The sequence below is a fragment of the Castor canadensis genome, chromosome 1 (genome assembly GCF_047511655.1).
Source record: "Castor canadensis chromosome 1, mCasCan1.hap1v2, whole genome shotgun sequence".
NCBI lineage: Eukaryota > Metazoa > Chordata > Mammalia > Rodentia > Castoridae > Castor > Castor canadensis.
The window spans coordinates 94,909,928-94,935,600 of NC_133386.1; the positions used below are offsets into that span (position 1 = coordinate 94,909,928).

The 25,673-nt window shown below is 38.4% G+C and overlaps 1 protein-coding gene across 6 annotated transcripts in view; it reads left to right on the forward strand.

Annotated features, from left to right (window-relative positions):
- Col9a1 (collagen type IX alpha 1 chain) overlaps positions 1-25,673 on the forward strand; it is an 84,223-nt gene that overhangs the window by 54,688 nt on the left and 3,862 nt on the right. For all 6 annotated transcript variants that reach the window (XM_074080412.1, XM_074080415.1, XM_074080438.1 and 3 more), the window contains 9 exons: positions 4,989-5,042; positions 5,604-5,675; positions 6,111-6,146; positions 6,842-6,886; positions 8,307-8,339; positions 12,104-12,250; positions 12,430-12,484; positions 14,223-14,411; positions 20,752-20,829. In XM_074080412.1, coding sequence (XP_073936513.1) covers positions 4,989-5,042; positions 5,604-5,675; positions 6,111-6,146; positions 6,842-6,886; positions 8,307-8,339; positions 12,104-12,250; positions 12,430-12,484; positions 14,223-14,411; positions 20,752-20,829 — 709 coding nt within the window. The remainder of the gene's footprint in view (positions 1-4,988; positions 5,043-5,603; positions 5,676-6,110; positions 6,147-6,841; positions 6,887-8,306; positions 8,340-12,103; positions 12,251-12,429; positions 12,485-14,222; positions 14,412-20,751; positions 20,830-25,673) is intronic.

Sequence of the window (25,673 nt, forward strand, 5' to 3'; positions counted from 1 at the left end):
AAATTTTACTTTAAAAATACTCTCTGGGCTTTAGTATCAGTTCTTATTTTCAGTTGAATAACAAAAACAAAAAAACTCCAAGTGAGAACACAGAAACACTTCCAAATATCATTATTACTTCTTTTAAAGTATTTCTTGAGCATGTTGAACAAATATTTTCATGCTTGAGAAAATTGAATGGTTCTAGCTGTCTTGTGGCATAAGAGTGAGTTTTTCTACTTAAAAAATTTTGTCAACTGACCTCTACCAGGTAGTTTCCTGAAGTTTCTCTGGAGCTAAAGAAAGCAGCCCTTACTCAGAATTATGCTTATTATTTTCTTCTCTTTTACTTGAAGCCTAAGTAAAAATGCCAAAAATTAACTGTCAAGGCACTGAGATTATAACCATGTCATATTTCTTAAAGGGTGCTGTATGACAGGTTCCAGGAGATTTAACAGAGTGGAATCATTAGAACTTTGAGAGTATTTGAGGCACTGTGGTTCAAGCCTGTTATCTCCAAGCTACTTGGGAGGCAGGGATCAGGAGGATCAAAGTTTGAGGCTAGCCCACACAAAAAGTTCTTGAGACCCCTATCTCAACCAATGGCTGAGCATGGTAGTGTATGCCTGTCATCCCAGGGAAGCACAGATAGGAGGATTGTGGTTCAGGGCAGCCTGGGCATAAACCAGACCCTATGTTAAAAATAACTGAAATGAAAACAAAGAAAGGGCTGGCAGTGTGTTTTAAGTGGTAGAGCGCCCACCTAGCAAGCACAAGGCCCTGAGTTCCAGCCTCAGGACTGCCAAAAAAAGTGTTCACTATTACATCTGCTATTCACTTTTTAAGCAGAAAACTTTTGTGTAGTTGAAGGAACATTGAGCACCTACGTAGCCAGGGTGATATGCCCTGAACACAAAAAGAGGCAGAAAGTAGAGAATTCTTGGCCTGTCTCCAGCTAAGTGCCAAGGTATATATAAAACTGAAAAAGTAGAGGCAGAACATTAGAAAGGGATGGGGTCCACTGATTCCCATATGTGCAATGAGGTGGACATAGGTTTGGGGCCGGATTTCCTAATTTCTTTAAGTCTAAATCCTTCTCCTGGTTCCTGCCACAGAGGCTCAGTCTCCACTTTCTTCCTCTAACACATTTCCTGTCTCAAACAGCACCTTCTCATTCTGCCATCTTTTCAAGATCTTTTTTTAATTAGTGACTATTAGTTGTACAAAGTGTTAATTGTATATGTGCATATAATATGCTTTGATCAAAATCACCCTTCTATTTATATTTGCCTTGGTTTTCTACTCTGATTTCCTCCACCCTGGCTCAGGTCATTACCTACTGCTTGAATTATTATAATCATTTCCACATAGTGAGAACCCTTTCTTGAAAAAAACAAACTAAAAACAAAAACAAATAAAAAACCCTTCAATGGGTTTCCAGTGACAAGAGAACATCTAAAATCTTAAACTGTCTGGTAGCCTCCTCATTTTATTTCTCAGTTCTACCTTGCTCAGGTTCTGTGTTCAGGTTAGGACAGACTCCACACAACTTCCCTTATCCTCTCTACTTTTCAGCCTGTTTTCTCTTTATGTCAGATTCTGCATTAAAATGGAGTTCTTTTTCATTTCTCTAACTCAATGTTCCTTGTGCCCTCTTATATGTGAAATAAATGTGAAATCTATCACTGAATACCCCCAGTCACTGTCCTATCCCTAGATGGAAGCAATCATTCTTTATTCTGAATTTCTTCTTCATGTCCCCTTTGTACCCTATGCTGTGGCTACTGCAGGAAGGCAGGGGCCCTCTGACTCACCTCTGTGTTCCCTGCATCTTTTTACTCAGGGGCTGCCATAGAGAGTACTCGATAAATATTTCTTGAAACGAATGCTGCTTTCATTGGTAATAATTGACTTCTCACCGGCTCTAATTTTTTTCAGAAAAACATAATAATATGTTATAAATATTACAACTCTGGAGCAATGTTCTACCATGACACCTACTCACTGGAGGGTACATTTGTTCTTTCGTTTTACTTGATTAAATTCAGTTTTGTAGATAGGTTCATACACTTCCAAATATGCCTTACAAGTTTGATCAGTTTTTCCTGATAATCTTAAATCAAGCTGAGCAGGAGGAGTGAGAATTTATTTCTTATGTGTCCTAGGAGTATGTGTTTGAAATTTAGTGTATTTCCATCAATTTTTTTTTTTTTTTGCTAATGGTACTACAAAAACTACTCATCTTTTACTTTGACCCCTCCAGTAATTTATACGAGCACCTGTCTCTACCACCTGGGTCACACTCCAGGTTTCTTTTTCACACCTCATTACAAGGTCTCCATTTGGCTTATGCTTGGTCTGGTGGCTCCTGGTTCAGAGCAGGCAAATAGCCTGGTGTCTGACTTGGTGCTTCCTTCTAGTGGCTCCTGGTCCATCTCTATCTCCAGGCCCCTTAGACTAGCCAGGGCCTTTTCTGTGTGACTGTGTTTGCTCTGTTCTCATGAGTGACAGGGGTGAGCACTATGTTGACCTACCTCCAACTTTCTGAAGATCATATGCTCCTGGAGTACGGAAGCCTGCCACATTTTTCTTGGAGGCTCTCATACCACCCCTAGCTGTGCTGGGTGCTGGAAGGGTGGTTTTCATCACAGCTGTAGGAGCATAACTGGTTTACCATTTTCTTAGGACACTGTTGCCAGTGCCATGGTTGATAACTCTTGGTAGAATATGTTTACAATTTTTAGAGATTACTATATCTTGACTACTCATGTTCATTTTAGCTTCATAGGAGAAATTCCAGAATTTAGAGATAGAGCATATGCATGTTTTTGAAGTACAAATAATCTGTAAGAATGGCTACCAGAAGACTTTGTCTTAACACTTTGTTCATAAATATTTAGTAACTATTGTGAAAATAAACATTACTGTTTTTCATGGCAAGGTGGTTTCTATAGAAATACTGATGCTTAATGTAGCCAGCGATTTATAACATGGAAATGAAATAAGAATGAAGAACCACACATCATCTATTTGTGCAGTAGCAGAGGAGCAGAAGGTCTCTGACTGTTCTCCTGGTCCTATATGGGTTAGGCTCTCATGGGCACATAAGTTCAGCAGAGCAGGGGTCTACAGTGGGACTCTGAGCCATTCACAGGCATTACCAAAGGCCTGCCATTGTTTGTAAAGTGCTTATGAATTGAATAATAAGAACTTAAGAAAGAGAGAGAAAATAAGATTCCAACACAGGAAATCTTTGGGAAGATAATTAATCTTACCAAAAGTAAATGAAAAGTTATATAATCCTATATATGAACTTATCCCTTTGGTTTATGGAAAAGAAGTATACTAATCATCTTTATTTTTGGTAAGGTAGCATAATGATTCCTTTATTTAAAAATTAGTGTTTTAGGTTCTGTTGAGAACTAAGCTTTCCCTTTTCTGATATTATTAATTTTTCTTCACCAATGGCTATTAATTATTTGTGAAATAAAATGTTAGACCAATGATGTTTAGAATGCCAATCATGATGAAGTTCAGAATTGTTGGAAAATGCCAATGGAGCAGACACACTACAGGAACTCTGTCTTGAACTTTGAAGTTCTAGGCCAAGCTAATGGAACAGAAGCCATTCTACTTATAGCTGAATAGAAGAATCTATTTGCAATGGCTAGTTCCACCCAGATTTATATTCTCCTGGCATCCATCCTCACAGAGCACAGCCTCTGGCTTCCAAGCTGCTCATGAGGACCAATGTATCATACCAACCTCACATCCCAGACAGGTAGTTAATAAAAAATGTTGTAAGTTATAAGTATCTAAAAGCATTTAGTTTAAATCACCTGTAAGTCAATGACTACCATGAAATTGTAACTCATACCTAGAGACTATTGTAATATGACCAACATTTCTTAATCCTTTATGGGAACTAAAAATTCAGAAGGTTTATGGATCTTCATACCTAGTCAATTTAAAGATGGGTGAATAACACGTGGGTCAGAACAGAATAATCTTATTAGAATCATTTATAAATATTAAACATCAAAACCAAACTGTCACGTCATTTTAAAGAGAAAGCACTCAAATGACTCCTTTCAGACATAAATATATCTTCTAGGAAATGGGATTATTTATCTAATAACCTCAGTATGCACCTTAGTGGGACACATGCTAGAAGAAAAACAAATGTTTATCAGAATTCATAAAACTATACATGAAGTTCTCAAGAAAAGTTGATGAGTTCGTATGCTTTTCTCAAAAGTTTTTAAAAGTTTAGAGTTTCAAATAAAAACTTGAAGACTTAGATTTCAAGTAAAAAATTAAATTTTACCCATAAAATAAAATTGTTGTTCTTAGTGTATTTTCATTATGAATTACACTTCTCAAAAACTATTTAATCTTTTAAGACATATTTAGAGTAAGAATGAGTAAAACAAAGCAATTTCAATCTTAAAAACTATAAATTTCTACCATCTGTGATTTTTTGAAGTTGCAGCAGTAATTTTAGGTTAAACATGTGTGTCCTTTGTTTCTTTTTTCACTATTTTGGTGGTAAGAGATCATTTGCCAGATGTGGCTTTCAAATGTTCTGTAGACTAGAAAATTTACTGCATATTTTGGACACTGTGCAGAATGCCAAGTTAATTTGTACTTAATACTTCAAGAACACATGATCTAAATGAGGGGATAAAATATATACACAAGTAGCCATGATATAAATTAGAGAGTGACTTAGATGCTGAAAATGGCTAATTGCCATTTCACACATATGTACCAGATATTTCCAATGGTCTGCAATACAACAGACAGCACTAGAACATTCAGTGAAAGATGAACAGAGGAATTTGTAGGCACTTAATAGCCAACATCTTCAGTTGAAGGGTAGGGTGAATATTTTGATGACTTTTATATTTAAACAAAAACCTAGGTAGGATGTTATTTTATTTACATAATAATTAAGCATTTGATTTTGGACAAATAGCTACTTGACAATGATGTTTGCGTTTTTACAGGGCAGTAGAGGAGAAATAGGACCAGTAGGATCCCCAGGCATACCAGGTAAACTGGTAAGTGAGGTCTCCAATCTCTGCAACAGAATACATTTTTAAAATAAGCAAAGGAAGAAAAAACAATATACCAAAGGTCATTTAAGCAATTGTATTTGATTTCTATCATTATGTGAATGTGTGGAAATGTAAACATGAAACTTTGAGACTGTATCTTGGATGTCCTCAGAGGATATTTGAATTAGTGTGGTTCTCAGTATACATTTGAAAACCAAGAGACATAATTTGGTGCCTGGCTGTTCTTGGAATGGAAGAGAACGTGGGTGAACACTGCCTTTTGCTTCTTGTACAGTCCTTGTTTACACAGCAGAAGTGGCAGCACATTGCCAGGCTTGACTGAAAGAGTCCACTGTTGCAAAAGAGTGCAAAGGGAATTGAGAGCCTCAAAGGTGGACCCTCTTGCCCTCAGAGTGTGGGAGAGAGGCAAGCTGAGGAGCAGAGTTATACCAACCACAGCATGTGTATTGTAGACATAAGTCAACACACCAAGACCCTGTCTGACTTGTGAGCTCTCAGCATTGCAGAGACAGTGACTCTGGGGACTCTGTGTTTGTTTTCCAGGGACCTCTTGGCAGCGCTGGCCTCCCTGGCTTACCTGGACCCCCTGGGCTTCCTGGAATGAAAGGTGACAGGGTAAGAGATCCAGCACTCCATAAAGAGCCTTAATTTAGAAGGCTGATTTCTAGTATGTTGAGAAATCAGGCTTGCTTTTGGTCCAATGAGGGATTTTTCTAGAGTTTGTCAGAGAGAGCTATGACAGGTATGAAATGTATGCTAAATTACCATGCTAAAAATATTAATAACTCATTAGAAAGCTAAAAAAGTAAGAAAAATAAAACTTTTAGCTGAAATCATGCCTTCTATTTAGTTCTAAATTTACATTTTTATTAAGTGAAATTTTATGTAGATGTGATCAGAGAATGCCCCCAAGTTACCAGAATTTCTTAGGATAATTGTCACTTTGTCCTGGTTTTCCCCAGTTCTTGCTAGGTGGTGAAATCATATAAACAACTGAAGTTATGTAAACAGCTCAGAATACTGAAAAAGTATTTTATTTTTCCATTACAGGGTGTGTTTGGAGAACCAGGTCCAAAGGGTGAACAAGTAAGTAGTACATTTGATTAGTGGTGTTTGATACACACCACTTCACAAATATATATGGGGAACAGGCTGGTTTTGGGGTGTGACTGAAATGATGGAGACTCATGGTGGCTTTTGCTGTACTTCAAAGTGCTTGAAACCCATAGTTGACTTTGATCTGTGGTCTTACCTATTGTTTTAATAATGATGGATTGTCTCCTGGACGCCATACTGTCCTTCCTTTGAAGAGGGTAGTCCTGTCTCTTTAGTTCACCAGTTTGACTTACTCAGATCTAATGGAGTCTTCCATAGCCACATCATAGTGTTTGAAGTTTTCTTGATTAAGACCTCAGCAAACACCCTGTGCATATGAGTTAGACTCAGCCATTTCTCTGGGTTCCTTTTTCTACTGTAAGAGCCCTCTTTCCAGGGTTACCAAATTACAGACTTGCTGGACAGGGCTGTTAATTTAATTTAACTAACTGAATTACACTCAACTTAATAGCTGGAACACATTTTCACCTCCTCATTTCTTTCTAGGCTTTTTTTTTTCCAGTTTGGATTAGTCTGCTAAAAGGAACACTATTGAGAACTTTTTTTTTTTTTCTGCATGATCTTGGAACATTGTGGGCACTTTTGAATGCTTATCAATGTTGACTGGTTAAAGTTGGCCCATGGACTAAGAATTTTAAAATGTGATCTTTTATCTTAATTTTTAGGGTGCCTCTGGTGAAGAAGGTGAAGCAGGAGGAAGGGGTGACCTGGTGAGCTTCTTTTTTTCTGGTTAAATTGTGAAGTTTTACCAATTTTGAACTCTACTAGAAATCTTTCTCTCTCTCTCTATATATATATTTTTTTCTGTTATCTTTAACTCACCACCTTTTTGAAAGTCTAAGATGTTTCTTTTCTAAGTGAACAAAAGACTTCCAAGATTGCAGCCAAGATCAAGTAAAGGAGAGAAGAAACACCCTGCAATTGATAAACCTGGCTTTAAATTTTTAGAGGACTCCCTTACAGATGGTGAATTCTCTTGTGGTCTTGCATCTAGTCGTTCAAAGTTACTTTTATAGAATTATAGAAAGTATGAATAGTGCCTGTCATGGAAACAAAAGTGAAGATTTATTGTAGATAGGAAGCTGTGACTCACAAGTCTGACCAAGCATTCTCTTTACCCTAAAACTCTCCAAAGGAGTGATCTCTATCTCCAGAGAATGACTGATAAAACCCCAGGAAAGCAGTAAGAATGAGAACAAGTTGGGCTGGCGGAGTGGCTAAAGTGGTAAAAGCACCTGCCTAGCAAGTGAGAGACCCTGAGTTCAAACCCTAGTGCCATCACAAAATAAATAGAATGAGAACAAGTTATCTGTACTGATAGAACTGCTTGGTCTGCTGGCTCATAGTTGTGGTTTTGACACAAACTAGCATGACCTAATATGGAAACTTATGTTTTTGTCCTTTGGGGTCAGGATAAGAGATTTTTCATGAAATAGCTCTAGAGAACTTTTCATGCAGGAAAAGATTCTAGAAATGCTTTATTCAGATTTTCAGAGTTTACAGTAAATATAAATGTAAGATTTGAGTTGGGCAGAGTTTCCTAACTACTAAGTTTGTGACGAGATTATTCCATTTTATTTTCTGTAAAACTGGTTCATTTTAGAATGTTTTAAATTATTCTGTTTTGTATGGAGGTTATCAGATGAGCTGAGCTGAATTAATGGTGGAAGATGTTTAGTTTTTATGCCTGAAGTCTGCATATTTGTTTGATAGACTTTGAGGAATGAATTTACATTACCATTTGAGTTACAAAAATGAAGTTTTAAGTAGATAGGTTTAAATGTCTCTTGTTTTGTAACAAAATGCTATTGTATTATCTTTGACTTACACATTTCAGTTCTCGCTGCCAACCCTTTGAGGTCTGGATGGAACTTGGGTAGCTTTGTTTGATTCCACCCTGCTGTTTAAAGGATCCTGTAGCCAAAGGCTGGGAGGTTGCTCAGCTCACACAGGGTCACAGAGTTCAGTTGCAGAATTGGGACTAGAATACAAATTTTGGGTCTAGTATTTTTCTGCAATGCCAGGATCATAATTTTCTACATTTCAACTGTACAATAGCTTTCATAGTGTTTTAGGAAACTATCAAGTGTGAATATGTTGTTCTAATGTAATTTTGTTTTCCTGATTTAGGGAGATATAGGATTACCTGGTCCAAAGGGATCTGTAAGTATAATGAACGTAATGGCATAAAAGATTAAAAATATCAATAAAGATGTAGAAAATGTAATGATCTTCTTTATGAAATCAATGTATAAACTTCAACTTTTAGAGGTCTTACCTTCAAGGAAATAAATGTCTATAATTACTCTTTCTGTAGTGGATTAATCCGAAAGAAAAAAAAATCACAACTGTGTAAATAGATCTACCTTTTTTTCCAGACAGGGTCTCATGCATCAAACTCACTAGGTAGTCCAGGTTGGCCTTAAACCAGGAATCATCCTGCCTCAGCCTCTCAGAGGCTGACATTACAGGCATGTGCCACCATGGGTGGCTTTGGATTTATCTTTTGAACTAACCACTCTAAAGGAAGTTTCTTTTTTCTAATACAAATGGCTCAATTTGTACATGGGAATACTTTTAATTTCATCCCCAAATGGGTCACTTTTAAAGAGTTTCCAGTGGGAGAGTATAACTGAATTTTATTGGCAAAATATTTCAGTAATTTTCTTAATTTCTTCTATGTTCTAGTTGAGGAAGGAAGATAGAAGTGTAAGACACAAGAAAACATAAAAGAGAATTATTAGAACTAGAAAATGATCAGCTTGTTCAATTTCATCATTTTATAGAAACTAAACCGAGGACCTCAGAGATTAGATGGATTCAGAATTATAGATTCAATTGGTATGCAACCTGGGGTGATTTGCTAATTTGCAAGGAATGTACGTCCACTAGACACTGAAGAAAATATAAGGAGAAAAGGTGAAGCTCAGATCCACCCCCAGCTCCCCATGCATTTATAAGTCCTTCCTGTTTCTGGAATATTCCCATTTCTCTGTCTCTATCCAACAAATTATCCTCACGGAAGCGAAATCTAATTTAAACGAAAAGAAAACCTACTGTGCAACACTCCTTCACTCAAAACCCTTCAAAAATAACATTTTATAGAATAAAATCTTAGCAAGGCATACAAAGCCTTTGATGAAGTGTTCTTGGGTTTCAATTGCATATCTGGAACTTTACTCATTTGCAGTTCCTTTTATGTGCCATGTCATTTAGCATTTTCACTGTTCTCCTAGTCTGGAATCCACTTCCTCACACTTACATGTTGGGTTCATTGTCTGCTTTACTTTGTCCAGGAGGACCCACCCCGACTTGGTTACAGTGCCCAGCCTTGGGCTCTTGCACACCACTGAAATGGATATTATAATATGAAGTGATTTACCTGCCTCTAAACACCAAGTGATTTACCTGCCTCTAAACACCAAGTTTCAAGTGACATTTGTTGCCTAAGAATCCTTGAAGGGAGTGGTTTAGGATTGAGCAAGTGAACCTTATAATGTATGGGAATAGGAATCCTATGTCACTGTCTGGAAATACTCAGTAATGTTCCCTGGAAAGAGTTCAAATGGTAAAAGAAAAAAATCAGTCATAATGCAGGATCAACACAAGTTAATTGTATTTTAATTTGGACATAATTAGGAATTAGCCCTTAGTTCATCACTTCTGTCCTATCCCTTTCTTACCTGGCACTGCTCAGGTAATGTGATGAAATTGTGTTGCCCTGTCCCAGAATGAAGGGAAATGGTTACCATAGACTTTCACTTTCCTTACTGATTGCACCACAGATGAAGTGGGTAAGGAGATGTCTGTCACCGACTTCTACTTCTGTGTACTACTCTTCAACTGAGGAATTCTTCCCCAAAGATCCAGGACCCTTAGGACATCCTAGCCATGTGGCCCTTGATCTTATCAGAAGGTTTCTGCCCCTTAGTCTAGCAGTATTTTAGCCACGGCCAGCAGAGTATGCTCTGCTGGTCTTTTAGTGCACTTTTCAGTTCATTTTTGGCTTCTCTTATGGTTGTTTTAGAAGTTGTTAAAGTTTTCCACTCTGGGAACCTGACAGTTCTGCAGCTTTCCATAGTACATGTTTAGCTCTCTTTTTGACACTGTTTTTCAGGAAACCTTTTGTGTGTGTGTGTATGAAACTGGGGTTGGAACTCAGGGTCTCACACTGGCTAGGAGAGAACTCTACCACTCGAGCCATTCCCCTGGCCCTTTTTGGTTTAGTTTCTTTTTTAGGTAGGGTCTCCCTTTTGCCTGGGCCTGCCTTGGACTGCATCCCTCCTACCTATGCTTCCTTTGTAGCCAGGACACACTTGCCACGATTCATCTGGATATGCCTAAGGAAAGCACTGCTTCTTCACCTTCTTCCCTTGGATTTAAAATACTTGGACATTTGAAAGAGTTAGCCCCTTTGTAGATAACTGCTGCGTATGAAACAGAGGCAGGATGCCCTTGCTTTGTGACCATCATGTCTTGAACGCTAGCCTTCCCCTTGCTGCCTCTGGTCCTTTCATCTTCTCCTTGTCACTCTCAGTATCCGTTGCATTGTTGCTTCTCTGCCACAAATTCTAATGGAGGAATTTTAATAAATTTTAGTTTCACAAAAACTTAGTCTTCTTTTAAAGTCTTTTTAACTTAGTCTCTTTTAAAAGCAACCACTGTAGATGAAGAGTCTTTTAAATGCTTTTAGTGATCTGCTTTCAGAAAAAAATTCCAACTCTTACATGCTTTCATGCTGAGGAAACAAGTGGATTGTAAGTTTTTTAATATTTAGGTTTTAACTTCCTTAATTCTTAAACTGTGAACCTGAATTTTTTTGACTCAGTATTTTAAATACAGCATTTTAAATGTGGTATTTTAAGTACATTGGTTTAGTTTACATTAGTATTTTGTATTTCCTAGATATACCTAGTGTTTTCAGATTCACTAAAAGAAGTGAGGCTACGTAATTTATTTTTCTGGAATTATCTTCATTTTATGATTGCTATATTGTTGATACCCAGATAGCATATCTTGAAATAACTCAGTGGCCAGAAAATGCTAACAAGCCTTATTAAAAACTAGCTTCCATGGGGTGAGTGTGTAGCTAAGTGTGTGCTTAGCATGTGAAAGGCACTGGGTTCCATCCCCAGCATTAAAACAAAACCAAAAAAGAATCCCAGACTACTATCTTGCTCATAGGAAGTAGCTAGGTATGAAGAATGTGGTTTTTAGACTATAATTAGCCCAATGATTTTGAAATAATAAATAATAAATTTTTTTACAAGTTTCCCTGGACTGTTAAGCCTGTTGAAATCACTATAAGAAAGGGAGTAAAGTAGAAAGGAGAAAAATAAAGGATATGAACCAATTCAGGTTATAATACATATATACATGGAAATGTCACAATGAAATCCCCTGTATTATTTTTAAAAACAAAAATGTCTTTTTTTTTTCTCTCAAAAACGGAGAACAGGAAAGTAAACCCAGTTCTGTTCGAGGGTTAGCACCAGCGGGAGGAGGCAAGGATATTAGGAAAGGGTGTGGACGGTGAATATGGTGGAAATAGTATGTACTCATGTATCAAAATGGAAAAATGACATCCGTTGACACTATTCTAAGAATGGAGGGATAAAGAAGAATAATGGAGTGGGTGAATTCAACTATGATGTATTGTAAGCACTTTGGTAAATGTCACAATGTACCCCCAGTACAGCAATAATAGGATAGCAAAATTTTTTTTTAATAAAATGAAGTACACAATGATTAAAAAGAAACAAAAACAAGAGGGTGAGTTATGGAGTGGCATTACGTATCTTCTGAGAGAAACTACTTAGAAGATAGAATGTAGGAAACCTAGAATTTCCTGCAAGTGTTTGTATTGTACTCAACTGGCACAATACTTGTGTCTAGCTCTGCTTTTACAGTGCTCTATTGTGTTCCAGGAAGGTAACCCTGGGGAACCTGGCTTGAGAGGACCTGAAGGAAGTCGGGGACTTCCTGGAGTGGAAGGACCAAGAGGACCACCTGGACCCCGGGGTGTTCAGGGAGAACAGGGAGCCACTGGCCTGCCTGGTGTCCAGGGTCCTCCGGTGAGTGCTGGGCAGTTCTTGTGGTTCCCCTAGCAGTGGGCACACTACATACCAGTTCCTCAGCAGCAAGCTCCCTTGTCAGTCCAGCCCCCAGATCCTTGCAGTGGCTGTCACTTTACAATTTAACCATGTTCTCATTCCAGTCCAAGAATAAACTGTCTTGTTCTTTCCTGTCTCAGGGCAGAGGTCCGACAGATCAGCACATTAAGCAGGTTTGCATGAGAGTCATGCAAGGTAAATAAATCACATGCTTTCACTTTTTCCACCACAAACTCTCGCTTCTTAAGCTTTTATTCTTGCAAGTATGCAAGGGTAGCTGATAGTAATGTTTTGCATGCTTTAAAGGTGGACGATTTTGAGTAATATTAACGCCAATTTTGTTTTATTCAATTGTTGTCATCTCTAACAGTTTATGGTCTCATAGCAAAATAAGCCTTTCTGGGTTAGCCTGCTTTCTTTTTTCTCTTTTCTTCCAAGGGATTGGGAGTAATTTATGACAAAGTATATGTACATATACCCACTCCCTACCTTTTCCTTTCAAACACAAATTCTCGGTACCCTGTTCCTTATATCCTACCATTTAGTGTATATCTTGGACTATCCTAGATTTCCTTCTAAATTATGTGAGAACTAAATGACAGACTCCATGCCTATAGGACATTATTTCTACTCGTGTACTATAAGTAAAAAAGCAATGACAGTATCTTTCCAAAATGGTGATATGTTTTTACACTTGTAAATCTTTATCTAAATTCACCTATAGTTGTGGTGATTGTTATTTGTTTCAGAACTGATCTAGTTATGAAACCTCACAGAAAATGAAGATATGCCAAACATACTCTACAACTAAGGAGGTCCTGTGACCTTGGAGTCTTCTCACAGAAAATTATTCTGGTGTAACTAACTCTGTCCTGAAGAAATACTCTTCTGTATGCTCACTACCCAGTCCCTTTTGTCTGACAGACTTTTGCAGAAGCAAAGAGGAATGAAATGAACTCTTCTATATTTGAAAGCCAAATAAAGTGCAGACACTTTATCCCAAAACTCCATTTCAATCTTAAACATTTTGTATCTAGACAATTATAATTTTATGTTTACTTGAAGAAGACAAATTTAGAATATTCACATTTAAGTAATTTTCAAATGTTGGCTAGAAATTTGTTTCCAATTCAGGTTCTTGTTCACCCCCCTAAAGCTTAAAAAATATTATACTAGCATTATAAAATGCTCCCTGAGAGCATTTTAATGAGGGAGATTTCTTGCATTCCATGACTTCAGTGGGTGATTCTGAATCTATTTAAATGTCCCTGAAAAAGCCCACAGTTACTAATTTTTAAGTCAAACCTTGACCATTCTCAAGGAAAGGTTATTTTTAATGATTGCTATCTTTTCCAAACTTGAAAAAAAATGTGAAGGGAGAATTTATAAGAAACCATGAATCCTCATTTTATTACATAAGAATATCTTTTAAAAGTTTTTGATGCTGGGTCTCAAACGATGCCGGTCCTGAATGCTAATTCTGGATGATGTCCTTGGTCTTAAAAAAGCTTCTGGACAGTACTTCCACCCATGTTAAGACACTCAGTTTTCTCCCCATCATGAGTTTTCAGATATCCAGCTGGGATTCAGGTAGCACACTCATCGTTCCAGAATACTCCTCGTCCCACAGCTGTGCAATTTAGTGCTCCCTCACTAGCTCAGTGCAGCAGGAACAAATGCATCCAAGAGAGCCGAACATAAAACAGCATGAGTGATGCTTCCTGCCAGAAAGCCCATGGACAAAGTAACCAACTTTATTCCTTTCTTGCCTCTGGTGTCCAAGCTTTGGTGATGTGTTTAGGAAAAAAAAGGCATTTGGAACTATGGGTGACTCACCTGGGTTGTGTCCATCATCTTTCAGAGCATTTGGAACCTCTGTTCATTGACTCTCTGCCATGTCTGACTCACCTGGGTCATGTCTGTTATCTTTCAGAGCATTTTGCTGAGATGGCTGCTAGCCTCAAGCGTCCAGACATGGGTGCCTCGGGTCTTCCTGGAAGGCCTGGCCCCCCTGGCCCCCCAGGGCCCCCTGGAGAGAATGGTTTCCCAGGTCAGATGGGAATTCGTGGCCTCCCAGGCATTAAAGGTCCCCCTGGTGCCCTTGGTTTGAGGGGACCTAAAGGTAAGCTATTTTGCCCAGATGGAGCCAAGGAACACACTGACCTTGAATATGAATAAGTAATCTATATTCAAGCTCATGACATTCATGTTTTATCAATTCCTGAATATCTTACGAGATAATATGTGTTATTCTGTTTTACTGTAGTGATAGTAAAGATTTGAAAACTCTTATATAATATTCTGTTGACCAAACTAGAACTAAGCTCCCTTGGCATTTAGTACTCATCTTGCTCAATTATACTCTGTCTTAAACAGAGTTCAAAACAAACCGTATAGGATCTGATAAGGGATGAGTCAACAATTTTTTTCTAGGTCTCTAAAGTCATTGAAGAGTTCTTCTGAAATTGCAACCATCTTTAGAATGTATGTCTTACTAAAACTAAAACAATTTGTTAGCAGGACAAATCATCATACATAAGAGTGGCTTCCCTCTTCTTTTACAAAGTGACATTGGTTATTAATTTTTGATGCATTTTCTTCAGCTCTGATGTACACTCTAACTCTATTCCCTATTTAGTACTTGAGTTTGTTCACTTTTATTTTAAACACGCTAAGTCCTTCCAGAAAGACAGGGCTGTGAGTGTATAAGGTAGTCTGCAGGACTGGCTTCAGTCCATTTCTTTTGGCTTGGTTGCCTGAGGTGGTGTCTGCTAGTTGGGGTGAGTAGTATGTCAGCTCGAAGTGCATGTGCCTTGGATAATTTACAAGGATTAAATAAAGTGAGGAGTTTCTATATCATGATGAGTTACTGACAGCTCTCTGGGGAGCTTCAGAAAGAAATGGCCTCAAAACTAAGAGGTCTTTTTTTTTTGTTAATATCCTGGTGCTCCAATTAGGGATAAATATTATGGTGTGGATGGTCAAAGGCCAAGCAAGCTGCCTTTCTGGATCTATAAATGAATTGCTGATGCAGTTGGCCTACTAGACCCTCAGCTGGAACAATTTTTTTAATTACTTCTTTTTGGCACATACAGAACTGCATGTTAAAAACTGAGCTCTAATTGGGACCTCCTGTAAGGCTGGCACAGTATCAAAACTTTCAGAGACTGGACAATTCATACAGAGAAGGAGAGTGAGCTGAGAGGAGAGTCCATCTTAAAGAGACCTGCACTTTCTCCAGAAAGTCACCACACCTCCTCCAAAAAGTCACCACACCTCCTCGTCTTTGTTCTGTCACTAGGGAGTCCTGGGTGCTTTCTCTGGGTCATCCCACTCACTCTGCCACCTTGGGTGGGTTATTGGCTTACTTGGATCTGTTGGGCACAGCCCTTGGAGAATGACGTCGCCTTTCCTGAGTCTCTTTCAGAACAGTGGTTGTGAGAGGTCCCCTGGAGCATCAGCATCACCATCACCAGGGATCTTGTTTAGGGCCATGAATTCTCTGCCCCATCCATACCCACTGAATCAGAAACTCTGGGGTAGAGCCTAGCATGCTGGTTTAATAGGATCTCTGGTGACTGATGCAGCAAGCACATTGGCATGGAGAAATCAGTCGGTCATTTTCCTATGGAAGGAGAACACCAAACAATTGCAGCCCTGTTTTGTGTTGTTTGTTTGTATCTGAAAGGAAGTCTCCATACTTGGAACAGAGCTTCACTTTGAGCTAGCAGCACAATGCTTCCTTAAGAAACGAAGATGTGCATGTTCCTCTGCTGGAGCAGCTTGGGTAAAGTTGCCGGTCTTGGCTTTGGCCACACATTGGCATCATCTGAGGAGTTTTTAGAACTATCCATGTCTGGGTCCCAGGTCCAGAGATTCTGATTTAATTGATCTGGGCTTTGGGATTTAAAACTATTTCCCACGTGATTTGAATGTGCAGCGATGGTTGAGAACCTCTGAACACAAAAGTGAGTTGTTGGGAAACTTTTGGAGAAGCTCTTAGCCACATTGAATTGTGGTGAGGCTGGACTGGTTTGGTTAAACTGAAAGGAAGAAAAGTATATTTCTCTACTGGAACCTGGAAAATGTCTTTAGCACTAAGTTCACTTGTCATCCAGAGCTGGATCATATGAGCTAGCTTCCTCTATTTATTCTTCAGTATTTACAACAGTCTGTCTTCTGAATGACTTTTCTCTTCCAAGCTTCTATCCCTTACCATTTGAAGTAGCCATCTTCCTTCAGCTTTACTCTGAAATTTGATGTGGCAGCAGGAAAGGGTAATCAGATTTTTTTTCGTTGTTTTTAATCAATCAATGCTGTTAAAATTTGTAAATATATAATTCTAGGTACCTGAACTTGACCTTTCTTGTCCCACCAACAGCATTTAATATAAAATATATATTTTCTATTATCCAAAGGTTTGCAGCTCAGTTTTTCCCTCAAAAAAACCACACACACTCCACCATTTTTGAAACTCAAATTTTCAGCAATAGGAGAAGAGATGTAGTTTATTGCTGCCTGTTGTTACCTTTCCCCCATCATTCCTAGCAAACAGTGGGTAGTATTAGTCTTGCTCTACCATAGAGTCACTTGGAGTCTTTTTCCAGAGAAATTATTACATAAATAAGATAGCTAGTTTTATTAGAAATGCTTTTAACAGCTCAGGCTATGTCTTCGTCAATGTTTTCCTCCTAGAAAATACACTGAACACCATAGTGGAACATTTTCAACAGGAGCTCTAGAATCCTAGTCAAAGCTTAAATCACATGTAATTTCTTTGTTTTTCACTGACGTGCTTTATATATTACACAGACTTGTAGGTCCAAGGCATAATGAGGGATGTCAAAGTGGCCGTATGCTCACTTTGCTCAGTATTACATCAGTCTCTCATGCATAAATATTATTTTAAAAGACTCACAGTTTGGATTACTTTTAAGTCTTTTTGGTAAGGCAATATATTTTAGATATTTTGGTGTGAGCCCAACAGAGCTGTCAATATGTAAATGAAAGTTTGAGAAAATAGAGATGTTGTAACAGGGACTGACACCTTTTTCTCCATTAATGTGCTCACAGGGAGAGTGTGTCAATCACAGCTTGCCAACAACTGAAATAAATAGCAACTGCACAGCAACAAGAATTTCCACTCTGTTTGTGTGGAGTTGTGTTTCTAGTTATACCTGATGTAAAACTTTTTAATTTTATTATTTTTTTGGCAGTATTGCGTTTGAACTCAGAGCCTTGTACCTCCTAGGAAAGCCTTTTAAAAAGAAGATCTGTATCTGTATTTGCATTTTCTGACTGAGTAGGCTAACAAAGGGGGCTTTGGCTCTCAAGTCAGTTTTTTGTACATCTCAAAGTAGAGATGACCATAATTTGTAAAAGTTGATGAACCCGTGTGTAAAGCAGCCAGCACACATGGTGCGCGTGGAGCAGCAGTTTGCATGGTGGCTCTGTCTTAAAGCTGCCTTAATTTTTTTCCCCTATGGCCAATAACCCAAAGACAGCTTCACAAGACAGCAGTCTTACTTCTTGCAAATAATGTTTTACAGTTGGTGTGGCATCAGGGTGGGATGTGTAAATAAGCTAAACTTTCACTGTCGATGTGATCGCTCATCTCCTCATCTCCTGAATTCAGTCAGTGTGGCACATTTGGAGATTGTCTTCTCATCAGCCAGCCTCCAGATCTACAGAGCTATGACATTTAAATTGCTAAGTTAACAAGACTTCTTCAGCTGTTAGTTTTTAAGATGCAAGTTGCAAATCCTCCTAATATAGTAAGGCTGTATTGATGACGAGTGAAAAAAGAGCTAGTCTTTGTGAATATGAATTTCACATAGCTCTGTGTCCTTGCATGGTACTTAAACAAGTTTAAATTGTTTTGAAAATGTAGTTGACTCATCATTAAAAAAAAATCCACATACGAGTATTTACAGCAAAAATCAAATTATGGTGACTTTAAACATACACTTCATAATTGGCTTTTGACTATTTGATGAATGTGCAGATGACTGTAAAGATACTCTTCCTGCTTTTGCTGTGCACCCAACTTTGTCCTTTAAACTATAACAAATTTGACTCAGTACTGAATAAAGATGGTGTGATATGGATGTTTGGAGAAGGCGATTGTGTGTCTTCACATTGCTGTGAAATGACGTGTCTTCTAATAGTTTAGCAGAACAGTAATGTATGACTGTACTAGTGGGAGAGTAGGGTGGTAGACCTCATTTAGGACCAGTTAACCAAGCTATCAAAGCATTTTGTTCGTCAGGCCAGTTTCTGGATTTGGTCTCTGCAGGGAACCAAAATTAATTAGTACATCTTTGTTCTGTGGCTGCTAAATGCCCAAATCCCATCAACTTGTGTAAGTGTCTCCCAGTGCACACAGTTGCTTCCAATCCAAATTTATATCCTCTATAAATAATGGGTCAAGAGTGGGAGACACTTGTGATAGCACACTTTAAATTTTTTAGATTCATTAATTTATTTTTGGTAATACTAAATTTACATTGGTCCAAAAATGTCTGAAAGGCATTTAGGGAAAAATTTCTCTTTAGCCACTTTCTCCCACCTGCTTGGTTTCCTTTATCTTTACCATTATTATTAGTGTCTTACAAGTCCTTATAAACCATTATAGTAAGGATATATGCGTATGTATTTTCCCTGCATCCTTTAAGAAACAGAATCACATTGTCCTTTAGCAAGCAATCTGGACCTTGTTTCTTGTTTTTTTGCTTAACATTATGTCCTAGAGATCATTCCAAAAAGCTTCCTGGTTCTTCTTCACAGCTGCATGGTATTCCATTTTATGGACATCCCATAATGTTTAACTTTTTAATGAACCTTTAGCTTGCTTCCAGTCTTCTGCTATTACAGCAAGGTTGCATGAACAACAATGTTTATCTTTGTACAAAATATCAATGTACACTCTTATCTCTACCTCTAATTCTATCTCTAACCATTTCTAGGATACATTTTTAGAAGTAGAATTGCTGAGAAAAACAGAACTTCACTTTGAAATTTTGGTAACTATTGTCAAACTATCCTCCAGGAAGACTGTACCAATTTACACTCTGATCATTAATATGCAATACTGTATTTCTCTATAACTTGCTAAATATGTTTAACTTCAGAAATTTTGCTGATCTTATTGTTAAAATAGCATCTTTGTTTTTTAAAATTTGCATTTATTTTGTTATGGTAGTGAATTCAGAAACTTTCTCATGTATTAATTTTAGTGACTTGCCTACTTATGCATTTTGCTCATTTTAAATTGTGTTGTTGGTCTTTTTTGTATTCACTTTAGGAACGAACATTGCATATTCTGAATTATAAGTAGATAGGCCAACTCAAATTTGAAGTTTAAAAAAAATCTGCCTTACTTCCTCCTGGTTCTTAAATATTTGACCCTTTTGTAATTTGTCCTGGAATGTGGTATGAGGTGTAGAGCTATGGCTTTAACTTTTTCCCGTTGACTGCCCACTTCCAGCACCATTTGTTGAACTGAATTGTTCCTTTCCACCTTTTCCACCTGCTTTTATTACGAATGAATTCCTGCTTGCTTTTGGCCCTGGTTTGGCCTTTGTCTTTTGCCTCACTGCTCTGTCTGTTCATAGATTGGTACCACAGTGGTCTGTCTTCATAGCTGGTGGGATTAATTCCCTTGGTGTTGCTTTTCTTGGGGGTGGTGGCTGTGGCTATTCCGACGCACATGATTTTCTGTACAAGCTTCAGACCCACCTTCTCTGGTTGAAAATGTTTGTGTTGCTGTTGTTGTTCGGATCATGGTGATTATTCAGCTTAGGGATGGCCATAGCTCTGTATCTGTTAGAAGGGCTCTATTGCACTCATGTATGTGCATATTCCTAGTGACTTAATATTTTAATTGTTATTTACATGGTATGCGTTTTAAAACTATATCTTACAGCTGGTTGTTTATATATATGAAAATTATTAATTTCTATATATTAATTTTGTACCCTGCTAGTTTACTGAATTCTTTTAGTGTATGTAGTAGATTTGGGGTTTGTTTTCTAGTTTTAAAATCTATACTCGTATCATGTGACAATAGGTGTGTTGTTAACTTCCCATAGCAAATGGTGTACAGCTCGCTTCTTTGTTTCCCAGTAAGCCTTAGTGAGTTTTTGGGTCAAGGTGAATACCGTGTATCATATTGAGGGAGTAGCCATTGATTCTTATTTTATTAAATGTCTCACCAAGTAAGGATGCTTGTCCAATTTGATGAAATGCCATTTCAGTGTCTGTGGTTATGATCACTTGACCTTTTCTTTTTAGATCTGTTAATGTGATGAACTTGGTTTTATCTTGCTAGATATTTACTGCAATCTAGTTTATAGCAACCTTACGCCCTTTGGTTTCTGGATTTGGCTTTGCTTACAGTTTAAAATACAGAACTTTATTTTTATAGATATATAGAGAACTAACATTTCTTTAATGAAATGCAGGTGACTTGGGAGAAAAGGGGGAGCGCGGCCCTCCAGGAAGAGGCCCCAAAGGTTTGCCTGGAGCTACAGGTCTCCCAGGTAAGTGAGTCTGGCAGGATGAGGTGGAGAAGCTGTTAGGCTTCTGGATTGACTAACACTTCTCAGTATATCTAGTGATTATAATAGCTGGCAAAGATTTTTCTCGACCAGCTTTAATGAATTAAATGATCTATAAGTCATAATTGAATTCTTTGTGAGAAAGTACATGTCAATATTAAAATACTAATTTCTTAATTTTTTAAGAAAAATGGTGTCAAAGTTCAGCCATAATCCACTTGTTACAAAATCTGAAAGAATAAAGTCATATTCATTATTAGCCCATATGATGGTTTCTCATTAAAAATATTATTATTATTATTAATATTTTGTGGTGCTGCATATCAAATCCAGGGCCTGGCACCAAACCCAGAGCTGTATCACTGAGCTTTGCACACCAAGCCTCTACTTTTTAAATACACAAAGTCAGAGCAGTTGGAAAATTAATCCAAGTTTTCAGCTATTCCTGTTGCATGAGGAATAACTGAAACTTTATTTTAAAAGTTCTCCTTTCAAACATCCAGATCCTCCAAAAATCTTTATCCCCTAAAAAAAAACAAACCCAAGCATTCCTACTCATAGCCACAAAGAACCCCACAGAGCCACAGATCACAGCTGCATGGACAGCGGCAACAGAGCTGCCTTTGTGTAAGGAGCCTGGCTCTTACTGGGCATTCGGTGTTCTTCACACACTGACTACCCTGTCCCAGGGTGCAGGTTTGAACACACACATTCCTTGGGAAATGATCTGCGAACCCAAGCAGCACAGCAGGACCAAAAGCCAGCTCAGTTTGAGTTTGAATGATGTGTAGACTTCCAGCAAACTCATGGTGGCTGAGGTGATGGCTTAGGGAAGCCCTCCAGCCCTTGGAAGTCTGTTGCTGGGCAGAGCCAAGATGAGAGGGTTTGCAAGCTAAAAAAAAAAAAAACGTGAGGTGGTGCTGGTGCTGGGTTCCTCTATAATAGAGTTAGAAAACTTGGTTTAGGGGAATTTAGGAAAAGAAATGGCCATTTTGTAATTCTGCCAGAGGCTTACATATTTAATCATGGCTGTATTTGTAGCCAAAAACATCATTGTATTTCAATTATCTATTTCGTTGCTCCTGGGATTGCTTTCTTATTAAAATTTTAAAAAAGCATGAACACATTTGGAGATGGCTCAAACACTGCCTTTCTAAAACTATGATTCATGGGCCTCTCAAAATGTTTTCACAAATTAATAATTATTTTGTGACTGGAAAAGGAAGTGTCTCTGATTGCAAAAGGGAAGAAAATCTGTTTGAAGCAAAATAGGATCAAGGGAAACTTTTAGGGCAGGAAAAAGTAAGTGTGGATTCCCTGATGGATGTTTAGGAGAAACCAAGAATGCCTTCCTTCCACCTGTGGGAGGGATTACAACTAGTTAAATGTCATTATAGCCATACATTTATAGAATTGCCTAACAACTTCGTCTCCATTTGTTGACAAATTATTTAATAGTTCCTGAACCAATGACTTTTGCTACTATTAGAAACATTTTCCTTTACTGAAAATACATAATGGTTTCTACTGATTCTTACTTTCAAAACATCTGAAGGTAAAAGACATTTTAATTTTAAAAACAGATTTAGGAACACCAGCTCTGCATGTGCAGTGCCCCAGGTGGCACATTATTTGCCACCTGCAGTAAGTCAGTCACCTGGAGGAACTGAGTCTGACTCCACGGGTGAACAGGGTGCTCCTCAGACACTGCTTTGCTGGTGTGCTTTTTCCTACATTGGATCATCGGTGTGTGGGTGGGATAAAGCCTGCCCTGGTTCTCATCTTTGCGCCTCTATGAAGAAGAGAGAAAATCAAGAAAATTGTAGCTCGTCTTGGGTTTAATACCTAAATATGATTTTTAAAAACATTTTGTGGACTCCCTTTTTCAGGCCTCCTAAACCCTGCCCTTTTCCTATTCCTCTTCTTTTCTTCCTTTGACCAATCTGGTAGGACTTCCAGAACCATCCCGGTTCTTTTTTTTTTTTTTTTTTTTTATTCATATGTGCATACAATGCTTGGGTCATTTCTCCCCCCTGCCCCCACCCCCTCCCTTACCACCCACTCCGCCCTCTCCCTCTCCCCTCTACCCCCTCAATACCCAGCAGAAACTATTTTGCCCTTTTCTCTAATTTTGTTGTAGAGAGAGTATAAGCAATAATAGGAAGGAACATGAGTTTTTGCTGGTTGAGATAAGGATAGCTATACAGGGCATTGACTCACATTGATTTCCTGTGCATGTGTGTTATCTTCTAGGTTAATTCTTCTTGATCTAACCTTTTCTCTAGTTCCTGGTCCCCATCTCCTATTGGCCTCAGTTGCTTTTAAGGTATCTGCTTTAGTTTCTCTAAGTTGACATCCCGGTTCTCTGATTGCTACCCACCCCTCACCTCTCATTTTCTTCCTTCTCACATTGAATTTCACCTTCTCACTTTCTTTCCTGTGTCTCAACTTTGTGTTTTGAGAGGACTTTTGTTACATTTCAGTTGAGAGGATATCTGACATTACTTAGTGAACGATCTCAGTTCCAGATTGTTTCTCAAAACTACAGGTTAACTTTCAAAAGCACAGTTACTGGAGAAGGGGGTCAGCTGCTTGACAGTATTCTAAGAGCTTCAGCACACAGACACACTCATGACACAGATCAGGTCACATGCCTTGGTGAAGGGTCTCAGATTATGAGTGACAGAGCGACATATTCTTGCTTCCCAAACCCAGGTTCATGAAGTGGGTGAAATGATGGTTTTTTTTTTTTTTTTTAATCATCCTAGCTGTGTGACTAGGGCATATTCCCAGCCACTTAGTATCTCACTTCCTTTTTTGCCTCTGCCCCAGAAATAGGTGGATCATATTAGTGATCCCTGGGACTTTGGTCTCCCCGAGCCCTTCCGAACCCTTCAGTTTGTGTTACTGGGAGACTGGCAGTTCATTAAGATGCCTGCTGCCACTGAACCTGGCATGTGTGATTAATTCCTTGGCCACTGAGGATTTTAAGAAAAAATATTGAATAACAGATCCTGACTTCTTTGAGCCTTGAAACTCACTAGGGAAAGGGATAAATTAAATAACAAATCTTACAGGAATGTGACCCGTGAACTGACATGCTTTTCCCATCTTGGCCACGGAAGTTATACTTGGCTTTGTGCAAAGTTTGCAGATAGGTGAGCTTTGCTTGTGAATATTGAATGGAAAAACAAATGTTCAGTTTATGTTTAAGTTTTGTGATGGCCCTTTATTGGTGCAGTTATTTTATTTAGTTGTAAAATCTTCTATAAACCAATTTACACCAATTCCTTAAATTTACACTCCTTTGTCAAATATCACAAAAGTAAGTTCAGTATAAGAAATGTAACTTTTGGTTCATTCAGAAAGTTTACGTAACCATTGGGTTAATCACTAGATAGCCTATTTAATGCTGAAAATTACTTGCAGCTTTTTTTTTTTTTTCCTTTTCTTTTTGCCTACATACAGTCCCTTTCATTCTACAGCGTGTAATTAACTTCCTCTTTCAGAATGTTCCAGCCAGGATCAGCCTCCATCCATGAAACATGGCTGCCCTCTAGTGTTCACACAGAGAATGACATGGATACCCATTTTACCATGTAATCAGTAGTCAGTTTGTAGAGCTAATTAGGGAAAGCAGAACGAGAACGCTTCAGATCCACGCTTTCCCTTCCTCTTAAGAGATGCAAAGTAGCACTCGGATATTCTTTAATGTAACTGCTGGAGTAAATATGCTATTTGTGAACAGCGGTAGCAAGTCAGCTTCACTTCTCGCAATACCCGGACTGTGACATTGGGTCACCCCAAACGAGGCTCCCACCCTGCAAGTTTAGGGCATCCTTGAGAGCAAACGAATTGGGCCATGGCTCACTAGAAACTGACAAGCTACTCCGTTAAGGCTGTTTATTTCCTCAGAGCAACACTTCATAAAAATATCTTAGTTTTTTATGATAGAGGTCTGTAAGAATCAATCCTATCTCTCAGTTATTGTTGCTTTTTTTTTTACTTCATTTCAACCGAGGACCAATGAACTAAATACCACTACCACACACATGCCCTCTGCAGAGTTGCCAAATCAACGTGCATGTGTTGGAGCCATGGTTCAGGCCTCATTTCTGACTGCAGCACTTTCTGGCTCTATGACTATGGTAGCTATTTAGCCTTCTTAACTCAGTTTACCCCGAAGGAAAAGGGGATCAGTAATGAGCACAGTGCATGGCACATAAGAAAGGGAAATTTTAAAAAGTGCTGATGATGGTGGTGACATTATCCAAAGTTCCAAAGGGTAAATTGCTGTACTTGCCAGAGGCAGAATGGGGCTCCATGTGCTTTTTGTAATATAAATTGAAGGCAGACAGGATGTCTTCATTGACTCTTTCCTCAAAGAAGAAACAGGAATTTGGAGTAAAATCAACAAGCTAAAAGAAATTATCCTGGAATGTGCTAAAATGTGAAATCTAAATGTGAAAAGCAAAAAAGTTTTCCTTTTTTTTTTTCTTTTTGGCAGTGTAGCAGTTTGAATTCAGGTTCTTGCACTTGCTAGACAGGTGCTGTGCCATTTGAGCCACACCCTTCTGTTCCTTTTGTTCTTGTTTTTTCCAACAGGGTCTCCTATTTATGCCCAGGATGGTCTGGGCCATGACCCTTCTGTTTACGTTTCCTGCACAGCTGGGATGACAGGCATGCACCACCACGGCAGGGGGCTAGCCTACAACTGTTAAAGAAAATGTTGAGTTAGTTGTTAGCATTTAAAACTCTAGAGCTATTTATTTAAACACTCAGCTCCCTGGCTTCTCTTGAAAATTATTGGGTGTTCTGGCAACACT